The sequence below is a fragment of the Agelaius tricolor genome, unplaced genomic scaffold (genome assembly GCF_023055355.1).
Source record: "Agelaius tricolor isolate 1412-34295 unplaced genomic scaffold, bAgeTri1.0.p SCAF_10, whole genome shotgun sequence".
Lineage (NCBI taxonomy): Eukaryota > Metazoa > Chordata > Aves > Passeriformes > Icteridae > Agelaius > Agelaius tricolor.
This window is the reverse complement of record NW_027269270.1, coordinates 2,019,487-2,038,465: the sequence shown is the minus strand read 5'-3', so window position 1 is coordinate 2,038,465 and position 18,979 is coordinate 2,019,487. Positions and strand designations below refer to the sequence as shown.

General features: G+C 41.2%; 1 protein-coding gene across 2 annotated transcripts in view; it reads right to left on the bottom strand.

The window, feature by feature from the left end:
• The window catches only part of ERBB4 (erb-b2 receptor tyrosine kinase 4), a 592,065-nt gene that overhangs the window by 127,186 nt on the left and 445,900 nt on the right, over positions 1–18,979 (bottom strand). The window contains exons 13-16 of one of the 2 annotated variants that reach the window (XM_071434337.1): positions 18,179–18,311; positions 15,947–16,040; positions 14,362–14,516; positions 8,379–8,453 (exon numbers count right to left, since the gene is read on the bottom strand). In XM_071434337.1, coding sequence (XP_071290438.1) covers positions 8,379–8,453; positions 14,362–14,516; positions 15,947–16,040; positions 18,179–18,311 — 457 coding nt within the window. Of the gene's footprint in view, positions 1–8,378; positions 8,454–8,571; positions 8,617–14,361; positions 14,517–15,946; positions 16,041–18,178; positions 18,312–18,979 lie in introns of both variants that reach the window. The other variant, XM_071434338.1, reaches the window with a different exon arrangement.

The window sequence follows — 18,979 nt, the reverse complement described above, 5'->3', positions numbered from 1 at the left end:
AGGACATCCCTGCCACGAGGGAGGGAAAAGCACATCTATGGGAGATGGGACACTTTTAAAGCAAGGATATCATCTCCTCAATCTGTTCTTTGCCTATTATCCCTGCTGTGATTGAGACTATGCATATTAACAACTAGTGGTCCATTTTAATGCAGGAATACTTTTTACCTCTTCATTTTTTTCCCTTCATCAGTCCATTAGAGGCAGGGAAAGATGTGATTTACTTCTCAAATTTGCACATATTTTTTAAGGAAGGCTATTCACTCAAGCAGAGCAATGTCCATGGATACAGACACCACTGGCATGAACTGAAAACATCCCCATGGCTGATTCCAGCCTGCTGGGAACTTGAAGGAGATGGGTGTAGCCACTGACATGCTGCAGAATTACATGTGTAATTCTGGAATTACACATCTTCCCTCCAGTCTACCACATCATTGCAGTTTCTTTGCTTCTGACCAACCAGCCTACAGGATCTGCATACCCTGGCCTGTGTTCCCAGCATCATTTTCTGACCAATTTGCAGATGAACATTATTACCAAAAGCAGGGATTGCAGTGTCTTGCCTCCTCTTCAACTGACCTACACTGACATTAGGCCTACAGATTCTAACCTTGCAGTATTAACTTGAGCAAAAGAAATGGCAGCTAATAAAACTACATCTTCCATACTTTTGCTTCCTTCTACTTTCTGCTATCACCACTTCTTTTCACCCATGTTATGGTCATTTACAGCTTCTGTGCCTTCTAAGACATATCTGTACTACCTAATCTCAGTGACACATCTAAACATAATTTGATTTACAAGTAGAGAACTCTGAGTTAAAGTGGAACAGTGAACACAGTAAGAACATGTCATAAAAATCCAGGTGAGCATTTTAAGAGGTGCCCAACAGTGGTGTATTGCTTTGATATCCTGTGTTTCCAAAGGACATGCTATGTCACAGGCAGAGCACTGGGAGTTCAAGACAAATTGTATGAGGAAAAAGTTCACACTTTTCATTAAAAAGCTTGATTGCATGTCAGAGAATTTTCCTTTAGGCATTACTAGAAAAACTTTGTATCATTAACAAATCAGGGATTACGTCATGACTGGACCATGTTTAACCAAAGCTTGGCCTTTGTCCTGAGGATGAGGTTGTATTTGTTCTCAGATTTCTTCATAAATGCCACAACTCTCTAGTATGAGAAACTACCAGCTCTGCTGAGAAATGTACACAACAGGCAAATACAGAGCCACCTCCTCACAACCCTCTGCCAAAGAAAAGCTCAATCAGAACTAGCCAGCACCTGCTCTTCACATTATCCCATAATCTTTCCTTGCCTGTTTTATCATTTGTTCAATCTCAGATAACCACAGAAATGATTTTCAACATTATCTTCTATTGATGAAACAGCCAATATGTCTGCAAAAGATCTTGTTCACCAGCAAGTGAAAATGGTGTCATTAAAAATTTACATCAGATTGGAAAAAAAAAAAAGCATGAAGCTTTTGGACAAAAGTACAGATAAGATCTGAATGAGTTTCTCATCTCTCCTAGAAAAGGACAGTCTGAAAACTGAGAATTTTACCTGACCTAACTGCTAATGAGCAAGCATGTGTGAACAGAACAGAAATCTTGTGTAAAGTCATGTGGAACTCTGTGCCTCACCCACAGCTGTCAGGAGCCAAAGCTCAGGATTCAGCAGCTGGATTTGCTTGTCTCTGTCCCACTCAGTACTCGGAGTCAAAATTTAAAGGACTTTGTAGCTTAGATCATGAGCTGATCACAGCTGGAAATTATTATCACAGACATTGAAGTGTCCTGTCCCACGGTAGGAGGAGCCACACCACTCTCTGCCCCCAACAACTCAGCACAAACTCATCTTGCTAGCAGGGAAAAATTCCCAGTCTTGATTTCACAAGTCTAGTGCTGGAGAAGAAAACATTACCACAGAAAAGCATTCCAGGGATTAATAAGCTTCATTAGAAATGCACCGGCATTTTGCTGCTCTGAATGTCTCTCAAATTTCACCCATCTTATATCGGACAGACACCCAACTCTCCTTTTCCATCTGCTAGACTTAGTGCCATCCTCAACAAAACTTTGTCTTCTTACCTGAGTACTTCTAGAGGAGAATCTACCTTCACTTTCAGCCAAAAAAACCTTTAGCTGTTTGAGCTCCTAAACTTCATTCCAAGACACAAGGAACTATTTCCAATGGCTCCTCTCTAAAGCCTCTCCAACACACATTCCTGGGAAAACAGTTTTTTTGAAGATACAGGGTCTACATTCTTGTTCAACTCTCTCCACTACCACTGAAACCAGGGAGAAAAGAGGCAAAATACCTCTACTTTACAGATAGGAGATGCAAAGGAAGCTGAACTAACAAAGAGAGGGCAGGCATAGGGAATGAGTTTAGTATTAGCTCACATTTCCCATTAGAAATTGAATTTAGTTTTTTGAAACTACTACCCAAAGGTACAGATAATTTACATGACATTTTCCCAGCCTTTTACTTTACTTTACAGCATGGAAAAAAATATAGTAAGAATAAGTAATTTTGTCTGATGGCTTGATTTCCTAATGCTCTCTTCTTCCTGAATGATTGCTGGTATTTGTGGTGATGCTTCCACCTTTGGTAAATGCTGAGGTACAACTTCCCACACACAGCACCAAAGTCAGGACTTTGTTAATCCCTTGAAACCTACAGCTTGTTTAATTACTTTAACTCATGTACTGTTTGCTACACACTAGTAAAGTATCAAATTCAACACTGGTATTTCCATTCCTGCAAAGGACTTGAAAATGGTATTTCCATTCCTGGAAAAGGACTGACAGACAACTATACTATCACCATTAAAAAGTTATCTGCTAGTTTTGATCCAATGCTGGGAAAACCGTTGCAATTTAACTGAGAAATAAACATATATTTTAGTGTGTAAAACAAACAAAAAAGGTAATGTTAATGTGCAAATTTTCATCTGCATTACATGTTCTATGCTCCATCATTCCAGAAAACTGATGCTAAACAGGCAATGAAAAGCAAAATGTTCCAAAGAACCCCAGCCAAGAGCTTGCTGCTGCATGCAGGAATTGCAACTCCTTCACACCTGAGTAGAGCCACAAGGAGTAAGCCAAATTGCAGGGAATTAAGTCTGGGCTGGGCTCTCAACTCTAATACATTTGTCATGTTAATTTTTCTAAGAGTAACCAATCCTACATTGCACAGGTAGATTGGAAATAAGACCACAAGATTTAGTTCTGATTTATTATGTATTAAATATTAATGAATTATTAAGGAACCATTCACTGAGGTTTAAACAACCCTACATCCTCCATATTTCTAAAGCTCTACAAATGTATATTTAATAATGGATAATTAATTTATAACAACATTAAATCTAAATTAAATCCTTATTTCCAGCCATGAGAGAAACCCATTGGTGAGTGGTGAGATATATACTGTTGCTTTATAATAAGGTCACTTCTCCATGGCACAATTTTATTTCTGCATTGTGTATTATTTGTGTAGCCAAATCAATACAGACCCACAACATAAGGATGATGAGAAACCAAAGCAATCACCTCAGCAATGGCACTGTGTGTTTTCCATTCTAACAAACCATTTATTAATTTGCACTTCCTATTGCTCCCTTTTTTCCAGCAGTGACCTATCACATTTGGCCTTCATCACTCATCATTTTTTCTGCTCATAGTTTCAGTAAAGACCATTTAGTCAATTTTCTAAACAAAAAATTTTCTTATCAAAAATGAGCACAGCTGCTGGGAAACTTGGTCAATGAGTATCAACAGTACCAAGATCCTGCAGGAGTTTATTGTCCACCTTCTACTCCTTGTATGACAAACTTCTAGGAACATCAGATTTCTGACCTTACTCTATCCTACGCTCTCTCAACAGAATCCTCAAACCACTGGAGCCACAGAAGAGATTTTAAGCAGCATTGTGTGAGAATTGCTTCAGTTCTTTTACTCTCCCAACCTTAGCAGTTCACTTCTCTCTACAGCAGCATACCCTACTAAGCCCTTCCATACCATGAGTCCATGCCAGCCAACCCTGCTGAGTAAAGCAGACGAAGCACAAACCCTCACTGATCACAGACAAATCTTTCTGATCTGTGGTCAGACCTCAAATTGAAAGAGGGGAAATTTAGGTCAGATATGAGGAAGAAATTCTTCCCTGTGAAGGTGGGGAGGCCCTGGCACAGGCTGCCCAGAGAAGCTGTGGCTGCCCCATCCCTGGAAGAGTTCAAGGCCAGGTTGGATGGGGCCTGGAGGCTCAGATTGTGGAAGGTGTCCCTTCCCATGGCAGGGAGAGCTGGAACTGGATGAGCTTCAAGGTCCTTTCCAGCCCAAACCATTCTAGGATTCTGTCTGTACAACAGGAAAGAAGGAATACCCACCTACACCCTTTCACAAGAAGGCCATTCTCAAAATGTGGAAGTGGTAAAAAACTGGAAGAAGTCACAAGATCACTGACCACAGTGACTTTCATTCATGTCCCAGGGGTACTCCAAAGGTACTACTAAAGCTCCAGGCAGGGAAATGCCATGGCAAGAATTAAAGTACCCTCAGCAAAGGTCTGGCTTCAGAACCAGCTCAGAAGAGGCAAGGTCACCCACAGAACTGGGATTTCTCTATTAATCTCTTTCATGAACCTCAAAGGAGGTTGTGGCCAGGTGGGGGTTGGTCTCTTCTCCCAGGCAATGGGACAGGAGGACCCAGGGGAGGTTTATGTTGGGCATTGGAAGTTCTTCACAGAAAGATTGATTGGGTTGCCCAGGGAGTCACTGGAGTCACTGTCCCCAGAGGTGTTTAAAATCAGACTGGACATGGCACTCAGTGCCATGGTTTAGTTGATAAGGTGGTGTTAGGTCATAGGTTGGACTTGATAATCTCAAAGGTCTTTTCCAGCCTAGCTCATTCTGTGACTCTGTGAATTTGGCCTGTTTGATGACATGTAAGATGTATACAACCCACAGAGGAAGTATTTGAAACTGTTTTTTCTAGTCTGGATTTTTAAAATATAAACCTGTTTCTTCAACTGCTCTGTTCTGATACAGCTTCAGAAAGCTCCATATTAGGAGTCTCTTGAGAGCAGCATCTTTTACCAACAAAGTAACATAGCTTAACTGGTACTCACAGATCTTATTTTGCCTCTTATTTATACAGAGATCCTCTGCTCCTCCAGAATAATATAATTATTCTATAAAAGCAGAGAGCATATGGAGTGCTTTCCTCCAAGCAATGGAGCTGAGCACTGTGAAAACCATGAACATAAGCATTTTATTAGAGGTGGTTTCCCTTCCCCACCAACTACTGAGAGCTGCTGTGAAATTCTGTTGAAGTCATACTGTGACAGGGTACAAAACAGCTATGAAAGGATTTGCCTGCATTACACAGGGTTTACTGTTAATTAGCTCTTGTACACATAAGCAGTAGATAAAAACCAGCTTTTTTTGTTGTTGTTGTTGTTGAGGAAGTGATGATTTGTTGAGAGGACATCCTTTTTGGATACAAAACTAGCAACAGCATTGTAATTAGAGTTAACATCTACACAACATTCTATTGAAGCACTTGACAATACTGGGCCTGGCTAATTAGTTTCTGTTAGTTAAAAGGGAAATGTAAATGAAATTTTCTCGGGGCGTAAACAGAGACATCAGCTTACTCAGACCAGGAACATCAGTGCTGCTGCTGGTTCTTTCCTATCACATTTCTAGATGTACAATCTCACATGCTCCAGAAAACAGAAATCTCACTCCTCCTTTGATGATCTATTCTCTCCTAGTATTAAGGTGAATGAAGCCTAGCAAGGACAAACCAATTAAAATTCCTACTTTGGGTAAAAGCTTTGTCCACAGTCTCACTGAAATCACTGCACTTAGCCAAATTTTTCTGGTGAACCTGAAAAGAACCAGCCTTTCCTGACTTCCAGAGTCTTTTCTTAATAAACAACAGAGCATTATTTTTATAGTTTTTGAATCATCCTTTTAGACAACAGTTATGCCAATCTAGGGAGCAGACATACTCATCTTTTTTGCTGATTGTTCCAGAATATGCCGGAATGTTCTATTGTGTGCTATTCCAACCACAAAAAACACTGAATGTAACTGCCAGAAGGTAGCAAAAGGAGGAATGGCATTGTAATAAGAGCCAGGAAAGGAGGATGGATAACTCCTTTGGGCATCCTGGCAAATTCCAGCCTTCTTCTGCTTTCCATCATTGGTTTGATAATTTCTAGGAAAGTCTGGTACGGAAGGTGGAACCAAAACTAAAGCCCTACAGAAATAATCCATACAGGAAGCTGCATGACAAGCTGTTCTTTTGGACAGAACTCCATTGAACCTAAAGGTTAAAAAAACCCCAAAACCAAACCATGCAGAAAGAAATGCATTGCCAAAAGTAAGGTTGTTTTCCCACAAACTTGAAGGGACTAAAGATAAGCAGAAAAACTGAAGTTTCACCAGCCATTTGGAAAACAAGCCATGTAATGCACATCTGATTCATCTTGATTAAACATGACAGAAAGAATTCTTTGCTATTCTACCAGACTCTTACAAAAGCCTTCAAGTCAATGAATCATGGCATAAACAATTTGCAAAGGAAAGGAAAGCAACACTGCTATGAAAATGGAAATAGGAGAAGATGAGGAATTTCTTGTCTGGGTTAAAGCCCTGCTCTCACTTTTAGCAGAAAAATCTGTCCCCTTCTACTCACTGATAATTCACATCAATGGACAAAACTCAAGCCAATAGGTAAGGGTCAGACTGATTATTAATTAATTTAAGATTTATAAGTCTCAGGTGGGCGCACAGCTGTTAAAGAGACATGAAGAAGGTTCTATCTGAAGTTAAACACATCCATTTTGGATGTACAGCCCTACTGTAAAAAAAAGTGTCACTTTGCCAGTGCAGTTTTGCCCATTTTTAGACCAAATAGAATGAACCATTTTCACAACAACAAAAAAAAAAAAAGGCACAATTTCACAAGTCTATTATAGAGGTATGAAGTTTCCTTCTTTGCCTTGAAAGAATACATACTGACATTTAAACACAGTGCAGTAGTTTTCCTAGAATAAATTCAGCAAGGCTGAAACAAACAAAAAAATATCCATCAGATCCAAAGGAAACAGGAAACATTTGAGACTGAATGGAGCAGGAGTAAAACCACTGAACAGAGTAAAACAATTCCTCTCATTTCTGTAGTTTAATAAGGCCCTTCAACTTAAATAAATAAATAACAATAACTATTATTATTATTATTAATTATTATTATTGCTTAAAGCACATTTACAGAAATAATAGTAAAGATGATGAAATTGGGGCCTTTAAAACTGGGGCAGCTCTCTTTGGACGAGTCCATCTGAAAATGAGGCCCCACAAAAGTATCTCAAAGTGGATATCCCAAATCAGAAAGATTAAAACAAAACATTAAAATATTGAAAAATTCATCTTCTGCTGCTTATTCATTGGTTAATGAATTAAGTCAGAACTGATACTGATTTAATAAACAAGTGTACCATCTGATAGCATTTATAGTGCACTGTTTTTCAAGTCCAAATATGTTCTCCCTCATAAGCTAGAAATAGGTCTATTCACATTATGTACACAATTAGGAAGGAAAGGCAACCTTAAAACCTTTTGAAAAAGACAAGAAAAAAACTCAGATTTAAAATCTTAATGAGGTGGGTTTGATTGAATTTATGCATTTTTCATCTAATCTTAGCTCAGGAGAGTAATCCCAAAGCCTAGAAGTCATATTAACCAGTTTGAATTTAAGAATGAACAAACTCAATAGCAATGTAGGGCTTTCATGAAAAAAGATTGCAGAATAAAGCCTACATTAATTTGTTTCAATTGTCATTATTGAAAATAAAATTGCTGCAAGGTTACAATTTTTCTTTTAAACGGAAAATGAAAAAAACCATCAAATAACAGTTTCATGTGAAGTAAGAAAGAAATTTTGTTTTGCTATAACATTTACATTTTCAAGGGAAGGCATATGGAAAGAAAGAGGCTCTTTTGCTTTTTAATTTTGTCTTAAGCAAAAAACAACACCAAAAAAACCCCAATAAAGAGAAAACATGTGCATTCCAATTTCACCAGAATTTTTACCATCTAATAAAATTTAATTTGGAAATTCAATCTGTAAAATGAATACCAACAGGAAATTTCAGAATTTAATCCTTATTGATTTAAGCTCAAAATAAAAACACTTTTAAAAATCAGCTTCAAAGAGCAGAATGCCTAATTTGCTTTCAAACAGAAAGCAAATTTGGATGCAGGGAGGCAGATCTCCCAGCATACAAGGTGTGTGTGTGTTCAAACTGGCTGCTATGACATGGCAGGTGTGAAGGATGGGGTGGGGATGTTACCTAGCGTGCTGGGGCAGAGTGGACTGCCGTGTCCATGGATAGAAAATGCAGTCATGACTAGCTGGGCCTCTACACCTGCAGGCAATTACAGAACAAACCACGTCATTGCCACGCCCCAGGACATGCACACGCATGCGCCCTTGTCCACACGTGCAGGATGGAGACACACAGGCAGCCAGCAGCCAGCCAGTACCTATCCATCAGCCCAATGCAGTCCTCCAGGTGTGGCCCTATGCACCTGCAGCAAATCCAAAGTGGGAACAGGGAGAGAAAGAGAGACAGCTGTTATTTACACACCCAACGAGCAGGAATCCCCTTTGCGTTCTTAATTCTAGCTCTTCTCTCACTAAGAGAGACCTGTGTCACCAAAAAAATTATAGCTTGAGACAAGAAGAACAATAATAGAAACAGCATTCCAAGGCAGGCCACATCTTGGCTCAAACAACACTTTCACCTGTGTAAGTGGGAGTCCTGACAACAGGGCTGCTTTATCTGTGTTTTTTTATGAGTCATCAAACCAGTGATTACCGCACAAAAGCTGTTAATTTACAAGTCGAGATTTCCAGGAGCACAATCCAAAACTTGCTTTTCTTTCTGTAATTGATGCAATTGTTCCTTTTGTTCTAAGCTCCCCGCCAGGGTAACTGAAGAAATCCTTTTTTAACAGGGAAACTCAAGGATCAACTTCCAACAAAAGCAACAAAAACCAGCAAAATGGTGTCTGCTGATTCAGACCTTTTATTCTGCTTTCCTTACATGCTGCCAAGAGTTCTCCACCTGCACAATCAGCAGGTGCTCACCAAAGGCACTGGAAATGCAAAGAATCCAGCACCACTAAAACACAGCCATGGAAAAGAGTTTGCAGAACACGTGTGTGGCAAGTGTGGATGTCCCTTGCCCCCATGAAGAGCAGGACTGGTTTCCTGGTCCCCTGCATTCAAACAGCAAGTCAAATATACATTTACACAGCAGTCAGGATTCTCAGAGACTAAAGTTGAGCTCTTTGGGTAAAAACCACCTGATCCCCTTCAGTGCTGCATGCCCAGCTAGGCATTCTAGCCATGGGGAGTATCTGGCCCTTGGCATTTAAGGAAACCAAACCATTTATTTCCACTCTTTAACAAGATCTCAGAGCCATTTATTAACAGGCCCTTTGGCTGTACATCTGCTACAGGCAGCAGAGGTGATCTGACACATCACTAGACTGCAACTTACTTCTGTTGAGGCATTTTAAATTTAAGGTGCGTTCCCCAACTCTTTTAAAGTTTGCTTTTTTTTCAGGTTGGCTTTGATGGAAGGATATGCATGTCAAAAAACCTGAGAGTTGAAATAAGCTCCCACGACATCTTCTTTCTGCTTCACCATCACTTGCCACTCCTCAGCTTTTGCTGCATTTAAATTGGAATCACTCTGCCATTAGAAAATGAATTCAATTTCCCTGTACCTGCTCATCAGGGAGAACAGACCAAGCACACCTTACCCTGTGTTTGTTAACTTGAATTCTTCTTTTTACATAAGACATTTACTCTGACATGCAAACACAAACCGGAAGGATTTCCTCAATGACTGCTCCCTCCAGCATATATGCAGACATAAAAAAGATGTGTTAAAAATCCAGATAATGCATAAATTTAAGGGTTGATTTAAACACAGTTCAAAAACTTAACAGAGAGAACTCTTGGAATTTCAGCTGTCCTGGGCATCAGCACTTCAGAATTCAGGACTGTCTGAATTGTAACTCATCTCAAACACATCCAATGATTCTTCCTTTCATGGCATTCTCAGCAATTTGGAAAAAACAAGCTCAGCAATGAAGGAGGCTGAAGAATTGCTCAGATTGTCCATTTCCTACCATGCTAAAAAAAGCTGAGCTCAGACTCTTGCTGTAAATAAAAAGAAGAACATCTTCAAACTAGAGGTCTAAGAGCCTGCTACTGGTTTAGAGAACTGGCAGACTGACATCAAGAGCTTGTAGTCTTGGAGTCACTTCACATGTTCATTTGGAGAACAGGATTGAATCCAAACTGTACTGCTGGACCTCACCCAGTGCAAGTTGAAGTGTCATTGATTTCTATTTCAAATTGTAATCTTCTTCAGTGGGCTTGGCTTCCCCAAAGAGAGCACTCTGTCCAGGTGCAATTCCATTACTCCTAGTGAGGCAGTTCCCAGGTTCCTCCTGAGTGGCTGTCCTCATTTCATTCAGGGAAGTACAACACTGTGTGAGTCATGGCAGTATTTATTCACAGGGTATTATGTACCACCAAAAAAGCACCATCAGGTATTTTTCCCCAGGAGGGAACTCCCTTCATTCCAGGCTTTTTGACCCATATAAGCCTGACACAATCATACATGCTGTTCACACCCAGTGTTCCTTCTGCTTGGAGTCTGGATGATATTTTCTTTTCCAAGTTGGCTCTGTAAAATGAACTGGTTAATTGAGACATGCCAATTCATTAATGATATATTCAGTACCTTACAAAAGTTCAATACAGCTTATCCAGAAAATTACACTTGGAGCTCATCCTAGCTTAATAGATAATAATCCTCTGAAAGGAAATTTGGGGTTTTGAAAATTGCAGTAACAACTATTTTTTTCCAGGAACAAGCCAGAAATGTTGTCATTTATCAACCTTCTTTAAGATTGAAAGGTGGGGTTTTAACTTCACAGATACGGGGTGACAAAGCCATTCCACACCAGATGAAGTCTAAAAAATCTTGGTCACTGGAAACAAACAGAACTGATTTTACAATGGTGTAAGTGGATTATCTCTGGGCAGGAGAAAAGCTTTTTTTGATGGTCACACAATTATTGTTAAGGATAAAATCAGGCAGCTCTACCCAAGGGCTACTGAGGTAACAGGTGAGAGGAACAAAGCTGAACTGGAGCAGGGGCTGGGAGGAAACCTTGCAATACAAAAGAGAAACAGTTTTTCTTATCCAGAGTGTGTTTTTCAGTATCCAGACTGAATTCCAGTCCATCTGGAATTAAAACTTCCTTCCTAAAAATACATCAAAGCTTTAGAGACAACACGGTGCTTCTGCCCTCCAATCCTTTCAGGGCCACACACTGTTGCTGGAGCTCCCCTGACTTCTCTGGTCATAGCTTAGAAGGAAAAGAGCATTTTGGTGAGGAGTAATGCCCTCCCTTCAAAAAGCTGTGTGACAAAACACCTTTGTGTGACAAGGGGAGGTGTCCAGTGAGCTCTCCCATTTGTGTCCTGCCCAGCAAGGAAGCAGGCTGTCACTTGCTGTTGTGTAATTAGTATTTTGTTCCTGTGCAAGTGTTCAGTTTTGGCTGGCTCTGCAAGAAGAGGCACCAAATGCTTTCCAACTCTCTTGAATTGAGTGGGATGGCTGTCCCACGTGCCTCAGATCTGCTCCAAACTGGCTGCAAGCAGCTGATACTTATCACAGGCATACAAGGGCAGGAGCACAGTGGTTGCACCCAAGGAAGTCACTGTCTGACACTTCTTCTGGTGAAAGTGAGATCATTAACAGGGCTGGATAATTACATGCCTATTAAGAGAAACAGTCATTATGCTTGAATAAGGGAGGAGAATGGTGCTAGCAAACCTCACCAAAGCAGTCCTCTGCAAATGCCAAGATGGAACCTGTGGCAAAACACAGGAAACAGAGGTGGGACAGATCCTTTCTTGGTGACAACTGGTGGGGATGACTGGAAACACATCACATGAGAACTAAGAACCTATTTTATCAAGCAGCACTGCAGGAATGAGATAATACCATCCTGGGAAGCATTGCTCTGCAGCAGCTCAGCCCTTCTGGATGGGTGTCCCAGCTGTACTGAGAGGGCACTGCTGTAATTCCAGCACTTGATCTGACAGCCAGGAGAACAGATGTGGGGAATGAAGCAGAATTAAGTTCTCACTACCTTTCAGCCATGAGCCAAATAACAAGCTGTGTTCTCTCCACAACCTATTTCAGTGAAGAATCATGACCAAGAGGAATTTAGACACTACTTTCTAAAGGAAGGGTATGAAACCAGAGAATTCAGCCTTGAAGGAGGAAAGGAGAGAGGAACTGTTTTCCCTTTTCTCTATGGGCATGTTCAGGCCCTGACAATGTTGGCAAGAAGATAGAAAACCTGCAAACCCCAAACATCTTGGACAGTCATTAATAGCTTCATTAACAGAATTATGTGCCACTAAGTCTCTAGGAACACTAAAAGGAATAATAAGCCACACTTACCCAGACTTGGGGAGAAGAGAACATTGTTTTTCTAAGGGATAAAAAAATACCTAAGAATCGACACATCAACTTTTTAATAAGAGGACAAAGACTTCCACAGGGAAATTAGTGTAATGGAAAAGGAATAGTTCCTCATCTGGGAGATGGGAATATCATGGGCTTTGTGTACACAACTGGGAGAGAGACCTTTAGCCCTTTTACTTGTCCTTTCTCTGGGGATGGGTACACTGTGGGACATTCTTTCACCTAATCAGAAGGAGAAAATAAAAAGGAGGGAAAACCAGAAATCCAAGGATTAAAAGGACAACATAACTTGGCATAAGGGAACCCAGTGTCAGCAACAGTTGCCAATGAGGGCTGCCAAGGTCTGCTAGAACTGCCTAATGCCCTTCATATTTGTGCATGAACTAGAATGTCACATTTTCAGCACAAGACATAAAAACCTCCCTTCTCAATCCAGGCAGATAAAAATAAACAGCCACTTGCAAAATATGAATGCCTATGAAGAAGTGGAAAGGCATGGAAAACCTTCTGCTCCCTTCCTGGTCTAGGAGAAACACAGCTGGGCCACAACTAGAAATAGCTGGGTCAGTGAGAACTCCTCAGGAAAGAGGAGGGAATAGGAAGGAGTGTTGCTCCCTGGAGGCCAGGAGAGCTGCAAGGCACAGTACATCCATCACACATCCATGGTTTTGTCAGATTAGATCAGCATTGGCACCTTCTCCATCTATGGAAGCCAGGACCAGAGCTCCTGGAGTCAGCTGGTCTTTTAATATTATGTCTTCTTACCCTCTTCTTCCACAGCAGCAGCATTTTTTCTTATTGCATAACTGATTTAAAGGGTCTGGGGGGGAGACAAATCTGTAACAGATCCTGGCTGTGTCTCTGTGATCTCCCTCTCATTTCCCTAATGGTTCTATTGTAATTAGATTTGCAAAACCAGCAAAAGGTCTCATTTTGAATGGCAACAGCTGTTGACATCAAGATTACATTGAATAATTTACTGGTTTAATTTTAGCTGATAAACAATAAGAGCCTCTTGTTGAAGATTATTTCACTGGCTGATGTTTTCTCTTTTTCCCATTGCTGCCTCTTCCTTTCCTTGTATGCTGGACACTGAATTGCCCCATGGAAAAGGCAGTTGTAACTTACATAGCCTGTGCAAAACTACAGGTGTGCATGTGACCATTGTTTTGTTGTGCAGGTTCTTCATTTTGGCTCAGATCCATGTGCTGTATTATTCCAAGTGTAACAAATTCCAAGTGTAACAAATAATTCTGTGCACTTTAACAGGACTTCAGAAATTGATGTACAGGAGCCTGAGACTGAGCAAAGTCTGGTTTCAAACCCTGTGCATCAGTCTCTGTAGGGAAAGGAGAGCAGTAACACTTTGGTCTCACAGTAGTACTGCAGGCTTAGTTCACCAATACCAAGTAGTAGAGATTCTGTCAAGGAGCAAGTACTAAAACCAGTCATTTTACAGGCCTAAAACTAAGTGAAAGGGCAGCATTTGCTACAAACCAGTGTAGAAGGAAAGCTAAGAGCATTGCTGTGGAAAGTTCTTCTCTGTGCTCTTCAAAAGGGTTTTTCTGGGATAAACTGCTGGGCGTTCATGACTAAAACCTGAGAGACTGAAAATCAAAGGTTAAATTCCTACTGCACACTGTCTTTTCAGGAGTGGGACAAATGCTTTACTAAACCAAACTAGCTCTAAAGCACCCTGTGCTAGGAGCAGTGCATGGATTAGAGGGCTCCCTCCAGAGCTGGCACTCACCCCTGGGTGCAGTTGGGATGACACGGATGGCATTCCCGATCCTCATCGGCGTACTTGAAAATGAAGCTGTTGGCCCCCTGCAAGCCATCAGGGCATTTTTCCACACAATTTGGACCATCCTTAAAATGGAAACACTTTGTGCAGTGGTCAGGTCCCTGGAGAGCATGGAAGAAAGAAATGTAGAGCATTCAAGTTACTCTGTCCTTTCCTGCTGCACTAGGGTTGCCATTGGCACACACTCAGCAACACCTGCAGCAGCTTCTCTTCCCAAGGAACTGGGAATTACCTGCATGGCTCCAGCCTCTGTTAGGGAGCAGCAGACACATAAATCCTGCTGCTTTTGGCCATCTGGCCACTTCTGTAGAGTGCCAGACTAAATACCAGCTTCTAGATGGGCTTCTTAATATTATTGGTGGGCTTAAGACAGTGAAGTGGGTGCCCACTTGAATGCTGAGAAACTTTCTGCTACACTATTCAGTACTGAAGCAGCTTTGCAAAGCCTTCAGTGGGATGTCCTGCCTCTGCACCCCAAAACTATTTTCCACAAGCATGCTGCACAATGGCATCTGGTCACAGCAAGAATGAAAGAACACAAGGTCCTTCATTCCTCAAGATAAATGACTACAAGGTCTCCTTAATACACATGAAGACCAAATTGTTAAGACCAACAAACCAAGACTCCTGGGCAATGTATAAGTAAAATTCTAAAGCTGTGATGATAAGCCAGTTTATAACTAAATCAGGTTGAGCATTGGCCTAGGATTTTATGTCAATATACCCTGCTACAAATCCAGATTTCCCTGATGGGCTGAACACTTGTAACATTTGCTACTTGCCTTATGGCTGTATGGCAGAAAACCATAGTATTGTAAGAAAAATTATGATGCCTTCCTTTTTTCCATTCAGTAAGTCACAGAAATAAGGAAATAAATCACAGGCTATATTTTCTCAATTATGAAGAGCCTAAAATACAACTCCTCATTTCCAGTATACTTGTGACTTTTAATCTTGGTAATACACAGCAAACTAGAGGAAAGAGACAATTTCTATCTCCCAAATGAGCAGTAATCTTTGAAAGAAAAGTTACTGGCCATTATAAAGGTGAGAAAGAGTTAACCATCATTTAGGATGCATGAAAAATGCTATCTATCAAAAGAACTTAAAGGCTATCTAAGTACAAAAAGTACAGCATATTGTTCAAACTGAGGGACTGAGACAAATTCCAGCACTTTTTTTTTTGGCAAGGGGGGTGGTGTATAAAGAATGAAAATAGGGATAAAAGAGGGCACTTAAATCCCAACTGCATGCTGTCAGTCTGTAAAAATTGCATGCACCTGAACCACTAAAGCATTAAGACAACTTAAGAAATAAAAGGAAAACCTTCAGAATCACTTTCTTAAGGAGGCAGATCCAAGGCAGACCCCAGCACCAATTTAGCACGAGCAGAATTCCTTCCCTACAAGCAGAATATTTGAGTCTTCTGCTTTTGTTTCACTGATTTTTTTTTCCTTCAGCACATTTTTACCCTAAACCACAACAAACCAAGCAAACCAAACCCCACAAACATGACAGGCTGTGTCCTTACCGGCCCGTAGCAGGTGATCATATTTTCCTCCATCTTCTCACACTGGGGATCACACTCCACGCACACAGAGCCGTTTGCAAACTCTCGGAATTCCCTGAGGAAATATTTTGCGGGCAGGTTAGGAGAAATCTGACTCCAAGGCAAAACTGAGCTCACCTGGCTGGGTCTTCACCTGATGGAATTGATCTCAGGAGCACTGAGGCCAGCAGCCTGTCATGGCCACCACCTCATCCACAGGCACCTGAAGCAGAGACACCTTCACCAACATAAAATGTGGGAATTTATAAAATCAGAGCTGCTGGCATGCTCCCATTGTCATAACCATGTAGTGAGACAGATGCTGGAAAATAAAACAGCTCAAGACACATTCCTAGCAGTCCCATCCTGTTGGTGATTTGTACAGAGCCCTTGGCTGGCAATACAAAACTATATTGAGGGCCTTCCTCTCATTCAGAAATACAGACTTCATTAACAGGACAAAACTGCTGGTTTCTTGATTTTCACCTACAGGACTGTGGCTCAGATTCAGGAAGCCACTTGCCACATGTGAGGACTGATGGCAGAGCTGCCCTTTTTGCAGGTAGGTCTCTATGAACACATGTTTTAAAGCCCGTTCTCCAAAAGGCTCAATGTTTTCAGCAATAATTCTAGACTGAACTCTCAACCTATAAACTGTCAAAACACATCCTTTTACTCATTTATTTCATGTATCCACAAAAAACTACCACTTTTTATTAACCACTTTTAGGGGGGGGGGGGGGAAGGTAGGTTGAATTTCTTCCTTGAAATATTTCAGCTGCCAGTTTCCGATCACCACAAACCTGCAGCACTCTCCCAACACAATACATCCCACATTGTTCTAGGCCAAGATGAATTCACATCTGAGCAAGTTCTTTCTCCCCCACTAAAGACCGACTCAATCTTTGTAGTGGGCTCAGAGTGGACCAGGCCAAGCTTTGCAGGGGGATCCCATCTTGCTGCATTAACCAATTACAATATTTGCATTAACCAGTTACACATGTGCTGCACACTCATTTCAGGGGGCTCCAGAAGCATCCAGGTGAAGGTTCTGAGCTCAGGTGATCACTGCTCATTTCATTCCTCTACAGCCATTAGGATCTGCTGAGGACATCAGGATGGAGCTGGGGAAAACCTCACTTGAGCTCACCCTTCCCTGGCTCTGGGAGTGGATTTCTTCTGCTGAGGACTAAAAGAGATGTCCAATACAGCTTGAGCCCACCCTGAAGAACTGTTGCTGCCCTACAGCATCAACATGCAGAGCTCTCCCACAAACAAAAAGTTCTCCCCCAGCCCAGGTTATAAATATTTTCACATATTTAGGACAGAACTGGGCCTGTGGAAAGTGTCAGTGCCATTCACTGATGGACAGAGAACAGAACATACTGATTGAGTCTCATCATGCTCTCACTGTGACAGGCTCCATGGCAGCAAAAGACACCAAGGAGGGACCAACTTATTCCAGTACACTGACAACACAACTGGGGTCTGCAACTCTCCTTATTGGGGGGTGAAGGGGGAGGAGAGAAGCTTTTAAGTACATAAAACTGTGCTCTGACAAAGAATTTTTTGCAAGCCTTCTCCAGGTGGAAGAGTTGAGAATATTTTCATGCATTTGTGGGAGTTCATTTGCTCAGGTCAGCTTTATTTTTCTGTCATAAGGCAGATTCAACCACCTTGTGCTGTGGAGGTATTCCCCCAGTATAAGCAGCAATAGAAAAAGGGGCAAGAACTCCTACTGGTTTTTAAATTTATATTTGTGTGTACAATTACACAGTGCATTATGAAAAAGAGAGTGAGTTTTTCTACTTTGGGGTCCTTATTCAGAGAATTTCATAATCAGATGCCTGAATCCAACTCATCTGAAAGAATATAATTGTATGGTTCTGAAAAAGAGTATCAAGTAGGGAAAAATGAGGGGTTTTTGGAAATTTTTCACCTAAATCAAACTGCTCATGTTACCAGCAATACAAAAGGTGCAAGGTGATGATGCTGCATGACAACTTTTGTCAGTGGAATACCAGGGAAAGCATTCCACATAAGCTCAGATTTAGAAATCCTTAAATCTTACCCCATGACATGTTTCACCCCAAACCAGTAATACTGGCAGTGGAGCCAGAAGCTGATTAATGCAAACCCCAAATGGCTTGCTCATTGAAATCCTCAGCAATGCTAACTAGCAGCTTTGGGGAGAACCCAAGGGCAGTGTCTTACCCGTCGTAGAGGTTGCAGGAGTCGATGCAGGTCCTGCCCCGGATGAAGCGCTTGCAGGACAGGCACTGGTCTGGCCCTGGCCCCCAGCAGCCATCACTGGAGCACAGCTCGTTGCACACCATGCCATCAGCAGCTGCAGAGACAGGGGTGCTGTCAGGAATGCACACAGCCCCCCCAAACCCAGGGCAAAACACCCCGGGGCATCCCACGCGCTCCGAAACATCACCGGGGCATCCCCACTGCCCAGGAGCAGGTGAGACACAAAATTCACTTTGGTCACAAATCCACTGCAGAGTTAGGTGAAGTGTGCTGTTTGCAGTTGTTTAATTTGTTTAATTATTTTACTGTACTTGTAAAACACCTGTATTAATTTACTAAAAACCTAATTAATTTACTATACTCGTAAAAAAACCTGTAACTTACAAAACTACCTCAAACAAAATAAAAAGAATGCAAACTTCCAAACTAGAGGAAGATAAGAAGAGACACAGAGACCTTGAAAGAAGAAACAAACCAAAACTGAAACTACAAGAAGCAAACCAAAACTGAAACCACATTACAAGAAGCAAACCAAAACTGAAACTACATTACAAGAAACAAACCAAAACTGAAACTACATTACAAGAAGCAAACCAAAACTGAAACCACATTACAAGAAACAAACCAAAACTGAAACCACATTACAAGAAGCAAACCAAAACTGAAACCACATTACAAGAAACAAACCAAAACTGAAACCACATTACAAGAAACAAACCAAAACTGAAACTACATTACAAGAAGCAAACCAAAACTGAAGCT